Source organism: Lithobates pipiens, unplaced genomic scaffold, assembly GCF_037356315.1.
Source record: "Lithobates pipiens isolate NorthernLeopardFrog02 unplaced genomic scaffold, aLitPip1_a1.2 Scaffold_3, whole genome shotgun sequence".
Classification (NCBI taxonomy): domain Eukaryota; kingdom Metazoa; phylum Chordata; class Amphibia; order Anura; family Ranidae; genus Lithobates; species Lithobates pipiens.
In genome coordinates, this window is record NW_027507790.1 from 195369852 (window position 1) to 195394452 (window position 24601).

The window sequence follows — 24601 nt, forward strand, 5'->3', positions numbered from 1 at the left end:
ACATGTACCTCACAAAACTGTAGCTCCTTTCTTAACATAAATCTCTCAACAGATAAATAGAAAAAGCACTGTAGGTATTATACGAGTTACATACCTGTAGACCATTTCATTTGGCGCAGTTTCATCAAAGGCATAATCAAAACGAAAAGTTTGGTTTTCAAGATATCTAGTGAGATCCACCTTCTGTTTTGGCTCATGCACCATGACTACATCTTTACTAGGAATTGTAATGACATCTAGGTCTTTGATTGTGTTCTCTGAAATGCAAATGTACAATGACATTTTAAAAGAAACATTTCTAAAATAAAAGATAAAACTAAGAATGCATTTAATGAAAACTCTGTAAAACATTAGCAAATTTGAATGCACAAGCAGACTGACCTAAAAGTATTTATGTAGAAAAAATTTATGTAGACACCTGCATGTGTGATGACTAGGATGACTACAGCAATGCATATAGATTTATGTTCCTTCACAGATTCACAAGCAAAAATACATGCATTTTTTTTATAACTCATATCTAGACAAACAGCTAAATAGCTAGCTGAAATATGTCAAGTTTAGGTTATTCTGTCCGTAGTATAGTAATTCAGTCAAAGTTGGCAAACAGTATAGCCATCTCCTGGACCTCCCTGTAGACATGTAAAGATTTTGTATATCTAAACTGTATTTTACAGTATAGTAAATGTATATTTGATTCCAGCAACTCATCAATATAAAAGTATAACTGAAAGGCAAACATTTTTTTTCTTTTTTTTACATTTGGGTAGTGGAGAGGGATTAGAACCCTTGTCCGGCTTTTATTGATGTCTATGGCCTGTTCACCCACTCTATTTGAAGTGAAGTTAAAGAAAATGCCAAATTTTGGGTCGTCTCCACAACAGAAAGAGAGAAAATCTTCCACTAGTTCTGGTGACAGTTGTGGATTTCTTAATTTTGGCGTGATTTTTCTCACTTCCTGTTTTGGCTTCGATCAAGTGTAGGATCTGTTCTTATCAGCGCTGTGCTACTCCTATTTGGGATAGGGCGGGTATGCAAATCATCTGGCGTGATGGTATCTAGATGGTTCATATTGGCAGGGACCGAAATTAGCGCTCCTAAGTTTGGAGGCTGGTACTCGGTCAAGCCCGAGAGAGCCAGAAGGGTGCCCCTGGCGAGGACGGGTGCTGCACTGGTCTGGCCGGAGGCTGGGTCATCCCGGCCTTTTGGCTAGGATTGGTGTGGTCTTTGACAGAGGTCATAACTCCCCCTTACGCTACTACTACCTAAAACACTTTCCCTTTTCTAAAGGAAATTGCTTTTTAGTTTACCGAAGATAGCTGAGAATGTTTATAACATTGCCTGTGATTTCAGTACAGTCCATAGGAGGTTACAGGCACACATGATTTCTGACAAGATCAAAAGGTTTTTTTTGTTTTGTGGACTTATCGTAAAATCCATAGGCTGAAAAGAGACTTGGATATACCCATGGGCAGTTCTAGGTGATATACACCCACCTGTGGGGGGCTTGCACTGAGACAGGATACCCCCCCCAGCTGTGCCACCCCAGGCGCCAGGTCGCTAATTCTAGTCGCAAATGCGACCTGGCGCCCTTGGTTTGTCAAGCCCTGCCATAGGAACATCCCAAAGCAGTGCCAAACATGAGGGGTGGGACAACGAAAAATCCCAAGGCTGATAAAAGAGCCAACCAGGTAACAGAAGCTCAAAGAAACAAACAGGATCCCAACCTGAACAATACCCCTTCAAGAGTGAATAGACCATCTAAACAGCAGCCTGCAACACCTTGCGGCTAAAAGAAGCATCAGATACCAGCACAGCTACGCACCAAGAGTAGATCCCACGGTGGTAGAATCGGCTGCACTGGTGGAGGCAGATGTTGAATCCCTTGATTAAGAGTATGCACAAGGGAGTGCAAGAACAGGGGACGCCAAAGGAAACCGATAAGGCCGACACCTGGCCCTTGATTGTAAAAGCTGCGACCTAAATTTTGGGCCGCCTGCCACGAGAGCATAGGTCCACGGGGAAGACCGGACCAGGCTAGAGCCAAGGAAGAAGGGATGCCCGCAACAGAAAGCGGCAACCCCCGCCTCTCGCTCTAGGGCCACCTCGCACATCACCTGGTTGGTAGGCAGCAAAGCCACATCCTAAATTTTCATCCGCCAGCCACGAGTGCTCGATAGGCCACAAAGCCGCACCCTAAATTAGTGGAGGGCAACCGGAGGGAGGGTTGGGCGGATCTGCGAATGCCTGGTCGGCCACCCAACCATCAGGTGCCAAGGTGTGGTATGACAACCTTGGAGGGAAGTGGGGCGATGGACAGAGTGTTCGAAGCACCTAAGCCAGAGGCCTGGGCCTCACCTGGGGAAGGGGATGTTGAGGAGAACCAACCACCCCAGGGAATACCCACGCCCCACACCACTCCAGGGAAGGAGAGGAGGTGGCCCTTTACTTACCACTCCAGCGAGTGCGCGGGTAGCGACCTCGCGAGACGTTTAACTCGCAGGGCTAGCCCCCGTCCAGTGGGGCTATGTCGCAACCAAACTAGTGTGTAGATGCGTTCTGCACACGTTCGGTCACCCAGACAGGTAGTTGATTGTAGATCTCACAAGAAAAAAAATCCAAGAGAAAAAAAAAAAAAAAGTAGCTTAATAAGCAAAAACGAAAAATTGTTAGGACCAGATAATCCCAGCAGGGAACTAAGTGCTTACTCCTGACTAGGCCGGAAAAAACAAAACAAAAACGAAGGTCTACAGCAGAGAGGGTGTTGTATATCACCTAGGACTGCCCATGGGCGTAGCCAAGTCTTTTTTCTACCTAGTCTCCTACTCATGTAGGGGGCGATATAACCCTATGGTTCAGAATAAGGAAGAGCAGTGTCTGTCAATGAACAAATGAGAAATGTACTTTTGCCGAAAAAAATTTAAGAATAAAATCTCTACACAATTTATTTCCTATTTAAAGCGGACCTTCAGTCATTTTTCAACTTTCCATCCATTACATCTTCTGCCCTTGCCGTTTTAACAGGATAGCAAAACATTTTTTTCTGCCAGTAAATGCCTTATACATCCCACTTCCTCTTTCATGCGATCACTGCCAGAGACTATAGCAGTAACCATCATTGTGTTCTGACAGCATTGAAAGCTTCCCGCCAGCAGAACACAGTAGTGCTGCTGGAGGAATTTCCCCATCAAAATTGATTGTGTTGATGGGGAAGTTGAGCAATTTTCTTTCCTTCCGCCACCCGTGTGGTGGAAGGAAAGAAAATGGCATAATCTATGGGCTGCCTTAGTTCTCACTAAGCAATATACTTGTTTGTTTATATTACACTTGTCCCTTACCTTTCTTATTTAGTGGACGTTTCCTTACGCAAACACATATTCGATGCTCATCAATCTAAGAAATACAAGCATTAAAATCTTCATTTAACAGATCACTTCACTGAAGAAATTTTTACAATGGTAAAGTACATTTGAGAAAACAAATTTACTCCTTAGTGACCAAATATCTGAAAGCAATATGACTGGTTTTAGCAACTCAAGAATTAAGCAGGAGGAAGGTGTATGAATAAGGATGATGTTGCGCCGTCAACAATACTGTGTGATACTAAACAATATAGAACTTGATCTGCATGAATACATAAGTAGATACATGAACAAAAAGACCAAGTTAGACTTACCGGTAACTTGTTTTCCAGAAGTCTTTCAGGACAGCACCTGAGAGATAGCGACTCCACCCTCCTCGTTAGGAAACACCTTCTTCCTCCAGACTTTAAAGGGAGGCGCCTCCCTACCACACATCAGTTGTAGAAGAGAACCTCCGGCCCCGGCTGGAACACATAAACACATACGTTAGTCACAGCGTAGCATAATATAATACCATAGGGCGGGATGCTTGCTGTCCTGAAAGACTTCTGGAAAACAAGTTACCGGTAAGTCTAACTTGGTCTTTCCCAAGGCGTCTTTCAGGACAGCACCTGAGAGGATAACAGAGACTTACCCCTTAGGGCGGGACAACAGCTTGCAGGACCTTTCTGCCAAACGCCTGATCGCTGGCAGAAGTGAGATCCAGTCTATAATGTTTCACAAATGTGTGAAAACTCGACCATGTCGCCGCCTTGCAGATCTGCTCCGGGGTGGCACCAGCTCTCTCTGCCCACGTAGATGCCAGAGCCCTGGTTGAGTGTGCACAAATTTCTGCTGGAGGAGATAACCCTGCCTGGGAATATGCCTCCGAGATAGCTAATTTCAGCCATCTAGCTAAAGTAACTTTAGAAGCTTGAAAACCCTTTTTTCTTCCTGAGAAGAGTACAAACAGTGAATCTGAACGCCTGAAGGACTCCGTCCTTTCTAAATAACTCAGCAGAGTCCTCCTGACGTCCAAAGTATGGAAAAAAGTCTCCTTATTTCCTTTGGGGTTAACACAAAAGGTTGGCAGTACTATGTCCTGTATACGGTTCTGCACTGAAGCTACCTTCGGTAAGAACTTTGCGTCTGTTCTAAGAATAACTCTGTCAGGAAAAATGGAAAGATATGGTTCTTTAACTGACAGAGCATTTAGCTCACTGATCCTGCGTGCAGAGACAATGGCAATCAGAAAAACGGTTTTTAATGTGAGAAACCTAAGGGAAGCCTCCCACAAGAGGCTCAAAAGGCCCTTTTGTTAGAGACTGTAGGACTACCGACAAATCCCATCTAGGAAAAACCTTAACAGGAGCTGGCCTAGATCTTTTAAGAGCTCTAAAGAATCTGATCACCAGCGGATCTGAGGCCACAGATTTTTCTAACACTGTCAGGGCTGCTACCTGCACCTTCAGGGTACTAACTGCCAGTCCCTTGTCTGCTCCATCCTGTAAAAACTCCAAGATGGAGACAAGGCTCCCTGTCACCTGGGCGGCTGACAAACACCAAGTTTTATAACGCTTCCAGACCTTAGAATAAATGGCCCTCGTAACCCTTTTCCTACTTGCTAAAAGGGTCGAGATTAAACGGTTGGAAAACCCCTTGCTCCTAAGGAGCTGCCTTTCAGAAACAAGGCCGTGAGGGCCAGGCTGGCCACTCCTGGATGGTTCACTGGGCCCTGCAACAACAGATCGTGTCTGAGGGGCAGACGCCAACAAGGCTTGATTGCCAGGCCTAGAACTGTCGAAAACCAAGCCCTTTTTGGCCAAAAGGGCGTGATTAGAATAACTGGCACCTTCTCCCTCTGAATTTTTCTTAAAATTAACGGGATTAACTGAAATGGGGGGAAAGCATAACAAAGACGAAATTCCCATGGATAAGCTAGCGCATCTGTGCCCAGCGAGCCATCGCGACTGTCCAGGGAAAAGAACTGGGGAACCTGGGCGTTCACCCTTGAGGCAAACAGGTCTACCTCTGGTAAACCCCATTTTCCGGCAATCATTGTGAATACCTCCGGGTTTAGAGACCATTCCGCTTCCCGAATAGCGTTTCTGCTTAGGAAGTCCGCTAACCTGTTTAGATCCCCTTTTAGGTGGACTGCTGATAGGGATAACAAATGTTTTTCCGCCCACCGAAGAATCTCCATGGCCAGTACCTGAAGCGACCTGCTTCTTGTACCCCCCTGTCTGTTTAAATAAGCCACTGCCGTGGCATTGTCTGTTAGGACCTGGACGTGATGGGACTGAAGCTCCTGAACAAACAATTCCAGAGCTAAGGCAATCGCCTTGAGCTCTCTCCAGTTTGAGGACCTTACTGTCTCCTCTTTGGCCCAGGACCCCTGAGTGAAACGTGTTCCTAGATGGGCTCCCCACCCCCAGGAACTGGCGTCGGTTGTTAGTCTTTTCCCGACTGGAAAAGCCCAGACTAACCCTTCCGATAAGACATCCTGTCTTTTCCACCACCATAGGGCCCTTTTTACCTGGGTTGACACTCTCACCTCTGCCTCTAGGGATGCCACTGTGTGATCCCAAGATCTTAGAAGGAAAGCCTGCAGACATCTGAAATGCATTCTTGCCCACTGGACTGCTGGCATTGCTGAAGTCAGAACCCCCAAAGCTGACATAACCTGTCTTACTGTCAGATTTTGGCTGGTCTGTAATAAAGACACCACACCGGAAATCCTGTCCTTTTTGTCTAAGGGAAGGAAGATCTTTTGCTCCGCCGAATTTATCAGAAACCCTAAAAACCGAATCTCCTGAGATGGGTTTAGGGATGACTTTTGGAGGTTCAAAATCCAACCCAACGCCTCCAGATGGCTGCGAGCTTTGCCTAGATTGGTCTGCAATTCCTCACTGGATGGGGCGAAAAACAGCAGATCGTCTAAATAAGGAATAACTGCGATTCCCTGGAGACGCAGTGGCGCTAAAGCTTCTGCCATTATTTTGGTAGATTTTGGAGATGATGACAGGCCGAAGGGTAGGGCCCTGAACTGGAGATGATGAACCACACCCCCCAACCTTACCGCCAGCCTGAGAAACTTCTGAGACTGGGGAGAGATCGGAACATGTAGGTATGCGTCTTTTAAATCTACTGACGCCATAAAACATCCTGGCGTCAACAGATTTCTGACCGAAAAAATTGAGTCCATTTTGAACTTCCTGTACCTTATGGACTCGTTTAAAGGTTTTAGGTTGAGAATCAACCGAAATTTCCCTGTCTGTTTCTTTACTAGGAAAACATGGGAATAAAACCCCTCCTGCTGTTCTTGCAGGGGTACCTGTACTACTACGCCCTGTTGCACCAGTTCCTCTAGAGAGGACTTCATGGCCAGGGCCCTTACTGGGTCCCGCGGGGTGTTGGTAATCAGGAACCTTTTTGGGGGGTCGTTGACAAACTCGAGTGAGTAACCCTGCGCGAGAGTGGTCAGGATAAACTGATTTGAAGTTATCCCTGACCACTGCGGAAGAAATTCTTGTAGTCTTCCGCCCACCCGCAGAGACGAGTCATTGCGATTTTTCGGCCTGTGTAGGAGGACGGAAGAGAATTCCGCCTCTACCCTTCGGCTTCGGGGCGGACCAACTTTTCCTTCTCCCCTGCAACTTGCTGTCCTGATCCTGAGTTTTTTGAGGTCGAAAAAGACGTTTTGGTACCTGCTTTTTCTTTTTGACCGGAAAGGATCTCTTTTTATCGGCTGTCCTGTCAAGAATATTATCGAGGTCAGAGCCGAAGAGCAAGTCTCCTGAAAAGGGTAACCCACACAGCTTATTCTTTGAAGCCGAGTCACCCGGTCAGGTCTTAAGCCATAAGGCTCTTCTTGCAGCATTAGTTAGAGCTGCTGACCTGGCTGATATCTTAATTGCCTCAGCTGAGGCATCTGCAACATAAGCCACTGCCGTAATCAGGGTAGGAAAAGAATCAAAAATTTCCTGCTTAGGGGAATCTGCGGCTATATGTGACTTTAACTGGTTAATCCAGTATTCTAAGTTTCTGGCTACACACGTTGTGGCCATTGCTGGTTTTAAATTGCTCATAACTGATTGCCATGATCTCTTGAGCAAAAGATCCATGCGTTTGTCCATCGGATCTTTCAAAACTCCCATGTCCTCAAAGGACAGATCCGTGGACCTTGAAACCTGGGAAAAGGCGGCATCCAGTCTGGGCACCTTGTTCCATACTGCTGCAGGGTCCTCCTCGAAAGGAAAACGCCTTTTGTGGGCTTTGGAGAAAAAGGGCTTTTTCTCTGGATCCTGCCATTCTTTCCTAATGGCCTCAGAGATGACCGGATGAACTGGGAATGTTCGGCCCTTAGGCTCATCCAACCCAGCATACATGCGGTCATGGAGTGATAATTCCTTTTTCTCCTCACTTAAACCAAGCGTAGCATGAATGGCTTTAACCACTTCCCACCCGGCCAATGCGTATATACGGCCGGGTGGGAGCCGCCTGCTCCTGATAGGACGTTTGGGAACGTCATTCAGGAGCAGCGGGATCGCGCGCGCGCGCGCCCGCGCAGCGGCGCGATCCCGATGTGCTCGTGTCACCCGGACACGGCACATCTCAGATCGGCAGGAGGGCTCTGTGATTGGCCCTCCTGATCACATGACGGCCGTGTCCAATCACGGCCGTCATGTGATGTAAACAAACAGCCGGTTGCTAGGCAATCGGCTCTCCTCTCCTCACACGGAAGTCACCGCTGAGGAGAAGAGAGCAGATCGCTGCAGCTGGCTGATGATCAGTGAGTATGGGCTGCTTTTTACAGCTTTTTACTCACTGATCATCAGTGTAGTGTACACACACAACACACCACACAGTACAAACACAGTCCCCACATATGTCCCCAAAACACACATGTCCCCAAAACATACATGTCCCCAAATAATAAAAACACATGTCCCTAATAATAAAAACATGTCCCCCACATATGTCCCACTAAAATCACATGTCCCAATGATTATCTGCACACATATGTACGTGATCACCTGCACACATATGTACATGATCATTTGCGTACATATGTCCGTGATCACACAAACCAATTATTATACACTTAACGGAATTTTTTTTACCAAAAACATGTAGCAGAATACATTTTGGCTTAAATTTATGACAAAATTTGATTTTATTGGATTTCTTTTCAAATAGAAAAAAGAAAATATAGTTTTTTTTCCAAATTTCCGCTATTTTTGCGCTTATATCGCAAAAAAAAAAAAACGGAGTCGTGAATAAATAACACCAAAATAAAGCTCTATTTGTGCGAAAAAAATGATAACAATTTCATTTGGGTACAGTGTAGCATGACCACGCAATTGTCACTGAAAGAGCGAGAGCACTGAAAGCTGAAAATTGGGCTGGGAAGGAAGGGGGTGAAAGTGCCCTGTATTGTAGTGGTTAAGGAGCCCATCGACCTCTTCAAGGGACAGTTTGAATTTAGAGGGGGCTACCTCAGAATCCTCCAACTCCTCTTCCGAATCTTTAACGGAAAGAGCAGTGGACTGCTTTTCCCTATCTGAAGGGTCTTCAGGCAGAGATTCTAACACCGGGATTGAGAGAGACCCCTGGGAAGACTCTGAAGTGGAAGGCTGACTAGCAGCCGGGTTTGCTAGTGAGTCACGAAAATTCTGGATCGTGGCGTACAGCTCCTTCTTTACAGAGGCCACCAGATCCTCACATACAGAGGCAGATTCCTCCTTAACTAAAGAAGTAATGCAGGGACTGCATAAGGTTTTCTTCCAATTTTCTCCCAGCTTGGCCCTGCAAGAAGGACATCTTTTCTTTGGGTCAGAGCTCTTAGCCTATGAAGAAAAAGACAAAAAAAGGGAAAAAAAACAGGGAACCCTTAGTGAGACCCAGTCTCAGCTTTGATAGGGATCACCACACAGGTGCACTGAGAAGAAACCAGTCAGCTTCTAGTGCCCAGACAGGCCCCTTGCCACCAGGGGGGAAAAAAGGAGAGAGCGAGACCAAACGCCAGGAAATAGGAAAAGAAAGGCAGACTTTAACTGCTGCCTCTTACCTGGGCTTTGCTGGTGCCTGTGCCTGTCCCCACCGCTGCAGACGCTGAATCTTCCATAACAGGTGTGCAGAGATCCACTTGTGGCTAAACGCCGCCTCCGGAGTCACGCCGTGCAGCTGCACCGGACCGGAAGCGGAAATAGGCACCAGCACCTGTCCTCCCTCCTCCCCCCTGCGTCCACGCCGGAAACGACGTTTCAGCTGACCCGATGACCCGCTCTGTCACTTCCGGCGCGACCGCCGAAAAAAAAAAAACATGGCGGCACACGCGCGCCGCCGCGCCTACGAACGTGCGGGCCACCGAATCTTCGGCTCTCTCCGAGCACAAGAGGGGAAGAGGAGCCCGCTTGCTACCGCTGACGAGGCGTGGGTAGGTCGGGAGGACAGCGGGTCTCTTAAAGGAGGAAAAAAAGGGAAAGAAGCCTAGTCCCTCAGGAACACCTAAGAGAAACAGACTCCCTCCCAAAAGGTGTTCCCTCCGGGCCGGAGGAAACACAAAAACTGATGTGTGGTAGGGAGGCGCCTCCCTTTAAAGTCTGGAGGAAGAAGGTGTTTCCTAACGAGGAGGGTGGAGTCGCTATCTCTCAGGTGCTGTCCTGAAAGACGCCTTGGGAAAACAAATTAAATTGATGATACTTCTAAAATGTCCATCTCAAGTGCCAATAAAGTGACTGATATGGTAAATACAAACGTGTAAAAAGGTGCAACTAAACTAAAAGGGCTCTGCTTCTTGCACATTCCAAGTGGTGAATAACAAAAAAAATTGCATCCAGTTCCTAGGGGAGCGTTCATCACAGAGAGATCCCCATAGATAAGAGGAGGCACAAGGATCCCCTATGAGAGATATCTATACCTAATGCTGTTACCCTAGAGCAGTGATGGCGAACGTTGGCACCCCAGATGTTTTGGAACTACATTTCCCATGATGCTCCACTACACTGCAGAGTGCATGAGCATCATGGGAAATGTAGTTCCAAAACATCTGGGGTGCCAAGGTTCGCCATCACTGCCCTAGAGCATTTAGGTGAGAGGCCTGTGAGCACTGAGGCGTCACATACACTATAAGAAGAGACCCCAATCACTGTTATTCACCGCTTGGAATGTGCAAGAAGCAGAGCCCTTTTAGTTTAGTTGCACCTATGGTATCACATTGCTACTACTGGGACTTTACACACTTGTATTTACCATATCAGTCAATTTATTGTTAAATGAGATGGACATTTAGAAGTATCATCAATTTCATTTTTTTGTTCATGTATCTACTTATGTATTTATGCAGGTCAAGATATATATTGTTTAGTATCACACAGTATCATTGAGAGCGCAACATCATTATTATTCGCACACTTTAGAGCCACGGATTTGCTTTTCTGTGTTTGCAGCAGTGATATTCACTTTTTCCTTTATTTGTCATAGCGCAGGAGTACCATTTCATTTAATAAGCAGAGGAAGGGTTATAGGCATTTGGTTACTGTTAAAATATTTGCCAATATGAATCACCCCCTTGTTAATAAGAGTGTCTACATGAACACAGAAAGAATGCTTTTACATAGTATCGAACTATTAGGCTACTTTTACACTGAGATGCTTTACAGGCACTATAATGCTAAAAGTAGCGCCTGCAAAGCGCCTTGAAAGAGCCTCTCCTCTCACTCCAATGTGAAAGCCCAAAGGCTTTCACACTGGAGCGGTGCACTGGCAGGACAGATAAAGTCCTGCAAGCCACATCTTTGCAGCGCTGTAGGAGCGGTGTAAACACCGCTTCTAAAGGGGCCCTGCCCATTAAAATCAATGGCCAGCTGCGCTTTACAGGCGGGCCTAACCCTTTATCGGCTGCTAAGGGGGTTGAAAGCACCCTGCTAGCAGCCGAAAAACCTCAGCAAAACCGGCGGTATAGCAGCTCTTTACCGCCGTCACCCCACCGCCCCAGTGTGAAAGTAGCCTTAATCTATATCTGAGTGAAGTATGGTTATTTTAAGGCATTTGTTAAGGAAAAGCAAGTATAACATTCCAAAGAGTCAACCATATGGCTAGAGATGTGCATTTTACTCATTATATTCATTGTCCATACACACAGCTTTAAGGAAGCTTTGTTCTGGGAGAGGGAAGGGCTGGGCAAATGTGGACTGCGTACAGCGTTTGTCTAGGATCCAGAGGGCATAAAAATTGATATGAATATTTTGATTAGAATTTGCAGGCATCGCAATCTGCCTGTAGTTGTGTTATAAGACAGGTTCACTAAGTGGGAAAAAGAATTGCTACAGTGGGGTCATGCTTTTAATAATTACCCCCCAAAAAATGGTGAATTAGAACTAAATGTTTGCTGTCACTGACTGGGAGCAGGCAGGTTTTTTTATTTCAAAAGTGAGTCTCTTCAGCAAAAAAATTCACCTACCTACCTGCTCCCAGCAATTCCTCGCATGCAAACTGAGCTGTGCATGCGTGACATCATCCCGCAGCAGCCAAGGAAGATGGCGGAAAACTAGTACACAGGAGAAGATGCTGGCGTCGGGAAGGGACAGGACCGTTGGAAGAAATGTATTGCCTGCCTTTAGTTTAAAATAATCTCTCACCTAACTTCAAGGTAGAAAATGTAAAAGGTAAATGGTTATAACTTACAACATCTGCTGTAGTTAAAGGCCGGTAATCCAAACTTCCTCTAAAATCTTTTATCATACACATGATTTCATAGTTTGGATAGGTGGTATCAACATCCTAAAATATGAGAACACGACATAAAAATGAATACATAAAAAATTGAGGGTTAAGAGACACATACATCAGAAGTCACATCGCAATGAGAATTCGTCTCACGCACCTGAGCCTTCTTCTCTCGGAGTTCTTGCTGCTGCAACCGTCTTCTCTCTCTCTTCTCCTGCAACTTCTCCACTTCTTTTACACAGTTGGATTTTCTCCTTGCTTGTTGGGGAGAGAGAGAATGAAAAGTGTGACTGTTAAATGTAAAACTAGACTAGGCAACTGTATTATTCAAACAAAGTAAGATCAGTTATTTGTGAATGCTATAGAACACAAATATTGCATTTTGCAGCTGCTTTTTTTGCCCTGGCCCACTCAGTTTTCTTGGTAGCAGGAAATAAAATATGTCCTACTACAAAAGTCTGTTTTCACACACCTGTTAGTATGGTGGGGAAAGGATGGAGAAGACAGATTATCATTTGTGATTCTTTTTATTTGTTCAGTTGTCAATGGTGTATTTTTTGAAGGTTAGCATTTAAACTAACCCGTGTCATTCTTCAAAATCGAACCATTTCTTGCCCAAACAAGAGGTCTCCTTCAAATGGGATGCCACACAGCCTAACTTGAGGCCGGGTCCCCGACCAGGATTTTAACCATAAAAAAGCCCCAGAGGAATTTACTAGGGTAGTTGTCTTTGCAGATGTGTCTGCCATATAACCTGCCGCCTTGTACAGCATGGGAAGGGAATCAAGAATTTCCTTACTGGAGGTCCCACTTTCCAAATGGCCTTGTAACTGGTCCAGCCAGACCTCCAAATTACAAGCTAATATTGTTGTAGCCATTGCTGGTCTTAAAATGTGTCATGACTACTTCCCATAACCTTTTCAGCAGTACCTCCATCCTCTTGTCCATGGGTTACCCAAGGACACCCATGTCCTCAAAGGTCGGTTGATTTGGTGCACTGGGAAAAAGCTGCGTCCACTTTGTGCATTTTGTTACAAATCCAGGCGGAATCCTCACTGAAGGGGAATCTCCTCTTCAGGCTTTTAGGAAAAAAAAATTCTCCGATTCCACCCACTCCTTTTTGATAGTCTGCCAATGGGTGCTAAAATTGAGCCCATCAATGTACCTGGGCTGGGCCAGCACCACTGTCACCTGATTCAGCTAAATCCATGCTGTCCTCCTGGAGCATCGTACTGCTGCTCTGAATCAGGACCGTCCACTTTGTGGCTAGCATTTTTTAAAAAAAATAGATCTCCATGGATCTGGCATTCATGCTCGCCACGCGACCCCGGAACCAGAATTGGTGTGCCGCAATTCCCTACCCTCCTGCGTTCCACAGGCCGGAAATTGACGCTTACACCTCCCCGCGCCCCCACCCCCCGGACTCACACCGGCATACCATAGTATCCAGCCAGCAGACCACCGCCGGTAGCCCTGTGTGGGGAACGCCAGCCCTCCTTGGGCTATCCTGGAGGACGCCGGTATCAGCTCTCCGCAGTCTGACTGGAGGACTCAGATGCCTGCCATCCCTGTTTAGGTACTTGCAGACCTCCTTTCCCCTCTCACTTAGGCAGCCCCTACCTTGGCTCAGGGGAAGGAGAGCTCCCATCCAGCCTCCTCCTCCAGTGGAGGAAACACAAAGACTGGGGAAGAGGGAAGCTGCCCTTTATGAATTAGAATTTTGTGTTTCCTGCTGCCAAAGGTGGAGCCTCTCTAGTGCTGTCCTGGACAGACAACTAGAGAAAGAGGACGCAAAACCCATCAGGGTTTACTTCCACTTTAAGGTGATGGCAAACATAACAGCATTATTCTAGTTCACTTTAACACAGGCCGTCTATACCAGTAAGCTCTCCACCCATTATAAAGCATAATTCAATGACAATATGAGATTAGAATGTTGAAGTTTTATCTGTAAACTTATTGAAATTTTACTTTATTTACCGTATTTACAAATCCAGTTCTTTACTAACCTAGTGCTGTCATGCTTATGTGCTGAGAGTATGAAGACACACAAGGCTACGAGACCTTATCTCCCAAGAGTACACCCCTCACATTTTTGTAAATATTTTATTATACCTTTTCATGCGACAACACTGAAGAAAGGACACTTTTCTAAAATGTACGTAGCGTACAGCTTGTATAACAGTGTAAATTTGCTGTCCCTTCAAAATAACTCAACACAGCCATTGTCTAAACCTCTGGCAACAAAAGCACGTAAAACCCTTAAGTGAAAATGTCCAAATTGGGCCCAAAGTGCCACGATTGTGTGTGGCCACCATTATTTTCCAGCACTGCCTTAACCCTCTTGGGCATGGAGTTCAGTAGAGCTTCACAGGTTGCCACTGGAGTCCTCTTACACTCCTCCATGACGACATCACGGAGCTGGTGGATGTTAGAGACCTTGCTCTCCTCCACCTTTCCGTTTGAGGATGCCCCACAGATGCTCAATAGGGTTTAGGTCTGGATACATGCTTGGACAGTCCATCCCCTTTACCCTCAGCTTCTTTAACAAGGCCGTGGTCATTTAAGGGGTGTTTGAGAAATTATGTTGGAATACTGCCCTGCGGGCCCAGTCTCCAAAAGTAGGGAGACAATGCTCTGTTTCAGTATGTCACAGTACATGTTGGCATTCATGGTTCCCTCAATGAACTGTAGCTCCCCAGTGCCGGCAGCACTCATGCAGCCCCAGACCATGACACTCCCACCACCATGCTTGACTGTAGGCAAGACACACTTATCTTTGTACTCCTCACCTGGTTGCCTCCACACACGCTTGACACCATCTGAACCAAATACGTTTAACTTGGTCTCATCAGACCACAGGACATGATTCCAGTAATCCATGTCCTTAGTCTGCTTGTCTTCAGTAAACCGTTTGCGGGCTTTGTGCATCATCTATAGAACAGGCTTCCCTCTGGGATGACGGCCATGCAGATCAATTTGATGCAGTGTGCAGCGTATGGTCTGAGCACTGACAGGCTGACCCCCCCCCCCCCACCCTTTCAACCTCTGCAGCAATGCTGGCAGCACTCATAAGTCTATTTCCCAAAGACAACCTCTGGATATGACTCTGAGCATGTGCACTCAACCTCTTTGACCATGACAAGGCCTGTTCTGAGTGGAACCTGCCCTTTTAAACTGCTGTATGGTCTTGGCCACCATGCTGCAGCTCTGTATCAGGGTCTTGGCAATCTTCTACATAAAGAGAGCCTAGGCTATAAGAGCAACAATTCTTATTTTTCAGAGCCCCTTTGCCATGAGGTGCCATGTTGAACTTCCAGTGACCAGTATGAGAGAGTGAGAACGGTCTCCCCAAATTTAACACACCTGCTCTCCTTTCAAACCTGAGACCTTGTAACACTAACGATTCACATGACAATGGGAGGGAAAATGGCTAATTGGGCCCAATTTGGGACATTTGCACTTAGGGGTGTACTCACTTTTGTTGCCAGAAGTGTAGACATTAATGGCTATGTGTTAAGTTATTTTGAGGGGACAGCAATACATTCTTATACAAGCTGTACAAACACTACATTGTAGCAAAGTGTCATTTCTTCAGTGTTGTCACATGAAAAGGTATAAAGAAATATTTCCAAAAAAGATACTGTATTTATAATACAGCAGTAAAGTCTTATCTTGGCCATGCCTCTGCTTTATTTATAAAAAAAAAAAAAAAAAATGCACTTATATAGGGCTTGGTTCACACTATTGCGACCTGAAATTTGCACCATTTGAGTACTACTTTGATGCGATTTTCAGGGAACGCCTGGGTAGGCTTCCTGTAATGCTGGATCCAAATAACAGTAATATAGGTGAGGATCTGACGTGGAGGTGACTTTCATTAAAGTCTAAGGGCACAAGTCAGATAGTCAGTGCAACTTCGGTAGTGCTAATTAAGACAGCTGACATTGACTTGGGATTTCACATGTCATGCAACTTGGGGTCTCATGAGCTGGATCCCAAGTCGCGGCAGAGTGAACTGAGCCCAAGGCTCCAAGTCGGATCGTCATCTATATTGATGTGATTTGGATACGACATTACAGGAAGATTACCCAGGCATTCGCTGAAAGTTACTTCAAAAAGGTCACATCAAAGTAGTACTGAAGCCACATCAAAATTGCCAGGCAAAGGCACGACCTTCAGGTCGCAGTAGTATGAACCGAGCCGAAGTGTTTACAAATGTGCACAACTTTGCAGTCTTCAAAATTCCAAAGCAAGCAAAAAGGCACATTCATTTTAATAAATGGGCAAAAAATGCCAGGAGGAGAAAAGCCAGGTCAAAGTAATATGTCCAGGCTCTTCTCTGATCACAAAATAATATCTAGAGTTTTGCAGCAAATATGCTGCAGAATACCCGCAGGCTGCACATGTAAAATTAAGCCGCTCAACACTGGAGGAACCAAGTACATGGCCCATCTCCAGAAACATCATTATGTTTGTAATCTATTTGCAGGTACACTTACAATATTCAACCAAGAACAGAGAGGATTTAAAATAGTGAAAGGCAATCAGTGAAATGGAAAGAAGTATACTATTTATATCACTGTCCAAAATCCATTTACTTGCTGAGACATACCCATACCAGTCAAAGTCGCCAACAAAATATGTGGACTAAAATGAAAGTGTGACCCATTAATTTGCATGCAAATGAATCTGCCAATACACCGATGGGTAGGTTATCTGTGCTATAATGTCACTAAAAGCAGGAAATGAGGATCATGTAGTTCACAATGAAGGAAAGGTGCAGATGCTTCATATGTACGACCATGATATTACTATGCAAGATGGTCTAGAACTGGGTGCTCGTGATTTTTGATTATGAAGGTGCACATAAAATATGAAGCAATCCTAGACATATGTTACATACAAGGAGGGCCAAAGTCCTTTTTTCCAGGCTGATCTGGAGATATATCTGAAACACTACCATTCTGCTGTGCGGAGGCTGGAGTTTCTACTGGCTGGATTGGCCTTGCCCGGGCTGAACCGATTGCTGCAAAGAAATGAAAACAATTAGACTAACGCACACTAGGTGAAAATCACAGCATTGTAATACAAGGTGAAAAGGTGAAACAAAGCTTTGTATTGTCTAGGTCGTATACAAACCTCAAAATAACAAAAATAGGTACCTACGAACCACATCCAGTAAGCCATAAAATTATTACACTATACACCCAATAAGCGTATGCATTTCTAAAGCAGAATAGCTTAGCTGTAGCACAGGCCTGGGCTCACTTGCCAAACAAGAAAATTAAAGTTTTATATTATCCCTGTGTTTGGAAGGGTTTTACTTTTGGCGTCCAGGTTCTTCTAATAATCTAAAAGCAGAGGTCTCCAAACTTTCTTTAAAAAAAGGGCCAGTTTACTGTCTTGCACACTTAAAGCGGAGGTCCACCCTAAAGTGGAGCTTCCGCTCATTGGAACCCTCCCCCCCTCCGGCGCCACAATTGGCACCTTTCAGGGGGGAGGGGGGTGCAGATACCTGTACAGTACAGGTATCTGCACCCACTTCCGGCATAGATATCTGCAGAAGGTACGCCCCTTTCCGCAGAATCTACGCCCCTTTCCGAAGGTCCCCCGCTGTCTGCTGGGAAACACACGGATCCCAGACACAGCGGGGACCATCCTTATTGCGCATGCGCAGTAGGAAACCGGGAAATGAAGCCGCAAGGCTCCACTTCCTGATTCCCATACCCAAGATGGCGGCGGCAGCACCCGAGAGACGATCGAGAGATCGGGTTCGGGTGCCATCGTGGGCGCGCTGGGCGGGCAAGTGTCATTATTTTAAAAGTCAGCAGCTGCAGTATTTGTAGCTGCTGGCTTTTAAAAAAACACAAAAAAAAAATAAAAAAACGGCGGACTCCCACTTTTAGGTGGGCAGGATTGTGGAGATTGGGAGTAGAAAACAACCTGACAGTAGGAAAAAGCAATGCCCTACCTTTTGGTGTGAGTAATTGTGCGCCAACGTTGGTGTCATTGGGAGGAATTGTGACCCATCGTTGGTGTCATTGGAAGGAAATAGTGTCCCAAGGGCCAGATAAAAGCAAGCAAATCTGGCCCCTGAGCCTGAGTTTGGGGACCACTGATCTAAAGAAACATACTGGTAGGCATACTGGCTCACACCCAAACAGCCTTCACAAAAATAAGTAGGAGAGTAGTAGGGACATTATACTGTGCCTAGGTGCAGTGACTGGCATACTCCGTTATCTGTATAGAACTGTGGAATATCTGGGTGCTATAAGCAGAAGTGCAGTTTATAAAGAAAATATATGAGCTTTTTTCTTCTCCTACCTCCACCTCCTCACTGTGCATTACTCCTCTATCTATTCATTTAGGGCTTGTTCACACCACCAGGTGTTGGGCTGCATTTCACAATGCAGTGACAAGGCAAAATGGTCAGTATGTCCTATGGCTTCAGTTCACACCAAGGTGCTGAAAAAATACAAGGCATGTAGCATTTTTGGGAAACAAAAAATTTTTTGGTACGTTGAAGCATAGAGTAAAAGTGTTTAGTTTAACCTTCCTGGCGGTAATCCCGAGTGTGGTTTTGGGTTAAAATGTAAGTACCATTCGCGGAAACCTCCCTTACCTTGTCCCCAGGATCCTGCGATGTCCCCCCACCGTGTCTGCGGACTGTGTCCTCTGCCCAATGCCTCTGTGTGACGGGCTCCATTCTCTGCGAGCAACGAATAGGGGTGGAGCCCAGCAGCAAATTCAAAAAGTACAAAATCCATAACATACTGTAATGTAATCTGTAAGATTACAGGGTTCTGTAGCAAATAATTTCACGTCCCTTTGGTCTCTAATGCTTTGTTCAGTGCCCTGCATGCACTTTTGAAAAAAAAAAAAAAAAAACACACACACAAACACACACAAACACACACAAACACACACACTATATTTCTGCCTGTAAACTTGAGATTGTACATTGCAACCAAAAAGTGTCCCTTCCTTTACATGAAAAGTGCTTTTAGACCAGCTAGAAAACAGCGATAGTAAATTAGAACACTTCCAGAATTAAGCGATAGTGAATCGTGGGGTAATTTTATTATTTTTTATATTATATTCTAATTTATGATTTTAGGTTTCAAACTTTATCATATCCGCCAAGGTGGCTACAGCCCCAGCACAAGTAAAATATGACCCCCCCCCCCCCCTTCCTACCCATCCTGAAGAGTGTTTTGTTGGTTTTTTTTCTTGCTAAAGCAGGATGTACTCACCTAAGTTCCCTGTCCAGATCCCTTACAGCTATTACCTTATGCAGGGACTGCTAATGCCGCTAGTAAGGGGTGGGGATTAACAGTAACCCTGAGATGAGCTTACAAAAAAACAAAAAAAAAACAAACAAACACCCACCTGCTATGTGAAGATCATCCATAACAGAATTAGGAGAGCTGTCTGCCTGAATGAATGAATGAATGAATAACTTGTATAGCGCTACATGTGCCAACTAAATTGCCTCATGGCGCTTTTGCCGCCAGTGTCCATCTGGGTTTTCAGGAGAGATAGGTCTTGAGCTTCTTCCTGAAGGCCAGATAGTCTCCCCCCCCCCGATCGGATGTCCGCGGGTAGTGCATTCCATAGCCATGGGGTCCTTGTACTGTGAACCTTCGCTCGCCTTTTAATTTGTAACAGGCCTTTGGATGTGGAGGAGGTTCTAGTTAGTTGATGGGAGAGTGCGACCTGGGGTGTAGTGCTTTATTTTGTGGCAGAGGTATTGCGGGGCTTTTCCTTGTGCACATTTGTGAGTGATGCAGAGGGTCTTGAATGTTGTTACTGACCTTCTCAAAATGCTACTTTCCTGTATGTAGTTTTAAAAATCTGTGCTTTCAATATTTGAGTTTCTGACTTGTAACAAGTATGTGCTTTTGTCACTTTAAATAAAGGATTACAAAAAAATATATAAAAATAAAAAAGTGTGTTATAGGGGCTCAGATTTCGCTTATGGCATGCCTGTTTCAGGTAAGTGCCAAGTGACTGCTATAGGAGCCATGCAGCTAGAATTTTCAGGAAGAGGTAAGGGCAAAACTTTTTTGTCCCAGTATAAGTTTTTGCTTATTTTCCTGCTGAATACAGAACTTCAATTTTCTTTGTTTTGGTATCCCTTCCCTCATTTATTTACACTATGCTGATTTGGCATCCATTTCTGTGATTATACACCAGTTATGCTCAGTGCAGCTCTAAGCAGCCTTAGTAGACAATCCATGTTTGGGGAAGCTTGAGGGGTTGCGCTACAACCTATATAAAAAACACTGGAATCTGATAAAATTGCTAACACTAAATTTAAGGAAATAAAGAGAAGCTATTTTAAAATACCGTATTTAAAATATGTGAGCACATCCAAGAGATTCACTTAACCGAAGTCTCCTTTACAACCCTTCATCAAATGGTGATTGTGCAAGAGGTTTTCTTCCCAGTATTCTATAACAAGCATATTTTAACTTCTCCTGGCAATGTTAAAGATGAACCCCAGGATCAACCTTGGAGGGATCCTCCTACCTAAACTCAATCTATTCCCTTTTTCACTTACTTATTCAACTGAAAAGGGAATTTTAATTCCCACTGATGTCACCAACAGCTGAAATCCTCGTTGTGGCTGGGCACAAGGACGACGACCGGTGTGTACCCCACAAAATACATTTATATATCCCATAATAAGAAGAAATCTAAGCTTGTCCTGTTGTAGTAAAAAATCATCTTAATTGCACCTAAGACCAATGCTCGTTATGTCTGCAAGGCACAGCACTGACCGGTTTACTTTGAGTTAATAATACAATGTCCATCAGTCTGTGGGCATGGATGGGCAGGAAGGGGTATGTAAATGTGGTGGAGAGCAGCCAAACAGCTTCATCCTCTACAACCAGCCTAGAAGTATGGAGGCCAGGAAGAGGAAAATGAACTAATGGGCTGCTACATGATCTGTTGGCTGGTTTAAAAGAGTGGACAATGGTGACCAGTTGTGCAAAATGAAAATCTCTGCATAGAAACCGACTCCGGGAGCTCCGGATTTCTACTGTTTATACTACTGGCTGAGGAAAACAAAAAGTAAGATTCTGATAAGGAAAGATATCGGGTCAATTTACTAAACTGGAGAGTGTGAAATCTGGTGAAGCTGTGTATATAAACCAATCTGCCTCTGGGTTCTTATGTCAATGCTTAAAGTGAAGCTCCAGGCTCCCCCCAAAAAATATAAATGGGACATTCATCTGTGTAGGGATCGAGCCATGCCCTCACCCGAGTCAATTCAATTGGATTTGGGTGCAGGCACTGACATCTCAAGTAAGGGAACAGGCAGTGAAACCTTGCGACTTCACTGCCAGTACTGCACATGTATGAGCATGGACGAACCAAACTACCGACTCAGAGCGCTGCATCAAAACCAGGTACTTGAAGGGGGATAGGATGCAAACAAGTGAAACTTCCCTTTTTGTGCGATGTTCCACTTTAATTGAACAAGCGGATGTTAGAAGCTGATTGGCTACCATGCACAGCTGCGCTGGATTTTACACTCTCCAGTTTTAGTAAATCAATCCCAATGTCTTTATACATGGGGATTGTATTTTCTGAGTGGAGTTCCACTTAAAGCACTTGGCTGTCTCATGTTGTACTTTCCGATCCATCCACCTGAATGATGTATTGCCTTACTGGCAAATACATGTATGCAAAAGAGAGCAGACTAGCACTCAACAGAATCAAAAAATACTAATTTGAGGTTCAGAAAAAGGTCACAAAAACCTTGAAATGCAAAGCATTATCTACACACCATAATACTTTAACATCAAAAGAAAGTTCAACAGTTCAGGGATCCGTCGCAACAGTCAAATTTAAAAGGAGATGTTCACTTTTGAAAACATTTTTTTTTTGCAGATAAAAAAATAATTTAACAAAATGTGCATTTACAACTTTTTTGGATCCTGAAAAGCATTGCACCAGCGATCAGCAGTTTGGCGTGAGCCGTCTCCCTGTACATCGTATGGCCAGGCAGTTTCACACTGGCAGGAAGACACAATGACCTACCTAGAGCATTCAACAGCACCGTGGTAGTTTGAGAACTACAAACTGACAGCCGCAAAGGGAAGGACTTGTAGTTTATTCATTCATAGAACTCTGTTTTCAAACAGCGACAGCTAGTATGGGGAACTTCTCCCTGTACTGCTGTCACAGGGAGAGGATGACAGTGGGGAGCAGCTGCAGCAGTGGGAACGGGTTAAATGTTCCACCCTTAAAAAACGGGTGAACATGCAACATGTCCTCAAAGGTGAACTTATCCTTTAGGCTACATTCACACCAGAGCGTTGCTTTTTCAAGAGTTTCTTCAGGCACCTTTTTAGAACAGAATTGCACATTTTTGCCGCTTGTCAGGCGTTTTTCAACTAAAAGGTTTGAAGAGCTGCTGTTTGAGCAGAAAACACTTAAAAACGCTCATGCTGAGTTGTTCAGGCATTTCCATTGCAGTCTGTAGGGAAAAAACGCTCAATTCTGCCTGAAAAGTAGCTCATGTATTTTTGGAGCAATAGGTCGCTCAGATGTGAACAGGGGCCATTGAAATGAATGGGATTCTGCTTGTTGAGCATTTTGTAGCTTGAAGCTCAAAAACACTCAAGTGTGAACAGGGCCTCCAGGTTGTTCTAGAATTAAGATGGGGGAGCTCTTGACTTAAAGAGTTTGTTACCCAAAAAAAAATAAAAATAAATAAAAAATAAAAATAAATAAATCGATCTTGTTCCTTTAAAGCACGCATATGCAATTAGCGGACCTCCAGCTGTTGCAAAACTATAAGTCCCATCATGCCTCTGGGTGTCATGCTTGTGGCTGTCGGAGTCTTGCTATGCCTCATGGGAATTGTAGTTCTGCAACAGCTGGAGGTCCGCTAATTGCATATCCCTGCTTTAAAAGCATGTTATATGGCACTTGTGCGATGTAATTTGGTCCCATCACCTGAAATGCCTGGCTAATCCTGCCTGGCTATACCCTCCCCCTGTAAACAGACTACAGTTGATCATGGCTGCTGAGCCCTGACACCATGGTCAGTTTACGTGCCTGTGTCATCTACATTCCTGACTCCACTATATAATGCTATGCATCTCTGTGCCTGTGTTTTATAAAATAAAAAAAATAAATGCTGATTATACCGTATATCAGAGCAGCTTCCAGCGCTCACGTGACTCCTCGGTGCTCGCTCTATTCCCCAGCTGACATCCGCGGCAGTGCTCGGCCCCACCCACTATAGCTGTCGGCAGAGGAGAGAGCCTAGGAGTCACGTGAGCGCTGGGGGCAGCTTGGATATACTGTATAATAGGAAGGTTTTTTTTTTTTTTATACAGTGCAGGCACACATAGCAACATATAACAGAGGGGATGGCATGATCAAAGTATAGCTTGGTGAAGGTTCCAAATAAAACAAAACAAAAATGACTGGTAAAGTATAGTAGCTATCTATTGTAAGTTGGGGCCCAATGGGTCCCTGGAAGAATTAGCTTGTATGGAATAAAAGGATGAGCGTGTCATGCAAAAGACAATTGTCCAGACATAAATTTTTGTCACAAGTGTGACAAGTGTTTCAGGGGTCAGTAACCAATTGTCTTTTATCAGCACTTACATTTATTGTGTGGGATCTGGATGGGTAGATATAGTGAGCAGTGTCCGAAGCTTGCTCAGATAAGTGGTTGTATGGCAGACAGTAAGGAACAAATAATTGTATATTTGATAGTGTGATTTGATAGTGCTATGCTTTCATTAGGGTCCTGTATCCAAGTACGTTTAGCAATTTTTCTGTAGCACTGACTGGATTTGGCCCAGCTTTCTGGTCAACTGCCTCAGACCTCGTTTACACTAGTGGTTGGGGGGCTGTACCGTGGTCTTACTTCACTCCGCCCGCTTAACCTTATGCTACAAAAGGGGCACATGCCACATGGCACAGTAAAAATTACCCCCACCGTTATGTTCATCGAACGCGGGGTCGCTCTTCAGAGAGCGTGGCAAATGTAAACAAGGCCTTACAAAAGAAAGGTTCCATAGGTAGCAGAATGCTGGTCCTGCTTTAACTAGTTTACCACAGGACTAGGACTAACCACTGAACATTCCACCCATCAAACTTACAAGTCCTGAAGTCATGGACTGCACTGTACCATGCAACAAAAATACTGAATTTACTACTGCAACACATTTTATAAAAAAACACAACACTATCTAGTATGTTAGAAAATTAAGTTTCAGGCAGCCTTTTTCAATTGATAGCTATAAGCATCTGAATGACAAAGAAATCTGGCTCTTCCTGAATAGAGGCGTTGTACAGTCAGGTAACAGATGGCAAAGCGATGTCACTTTGAAAGGCATTGAGCTCTTGTAACCTTACCTCTATTGTCTCTTGCAGGAGTTTCCTTGTTAGCTGGGACTACAGTACGCCGATTCTAAAAATAAATAAAAAAAAAAAGGTTCATCTTTCAAATATTGGTGTACTGGTTTTGTACAAACTAAAAACTCAGGAAACAAATA

The 24601-nt window shown here is 44.7% G+C and overlaps 1 protein-coding gene across 5 annotated transcripts in view; it reads right to left on the reverse strand.

Moving 5' to 3' along the window:
- KIF2A (kinesin family member 2A) overlaps nucleotides 1-24601 on the reverse strand; it is a 127972-nt gene that overhangs the window by 56725 nt on the left and 46646 nt on the right. For 3 of the 5 annotated variants that reach the window (XM_077462672.1, XM_077462676.1, XM_077462675.1), the window contains exons 4-9: nucleotides 24462-24516; nucleotides 16978-17100; nucleotides 12229-12329; nucleotides 12030-12125; nucleotides 3339-3393; nucleotides 95-257 (exon numbers count right to left, since the gene is read on the reverse strand). In XM_077462672.1, coding sequence (XP_077318798.1) covers nucleotides 95-257; nucleotides 3339-3393; nucleotides 12030-12125; nucleotides 12229-12329; nucleotides 16978-17100; nucleotides 24462-24516 — 593 coding nt within the window. The remainder of the gene's footprint in view (nucleotides 1-94; nucleotides 258-3338; nucleotides 3394-12029; nucleotides 12126-12228; nucleotides 12330-16977; nucleotides 17101-24461; nucleotides 24517-24601) is intronic. The other 2 variants (XM_077462673.1, XM_077462677.1) reach the window with 1 other exon arrangement.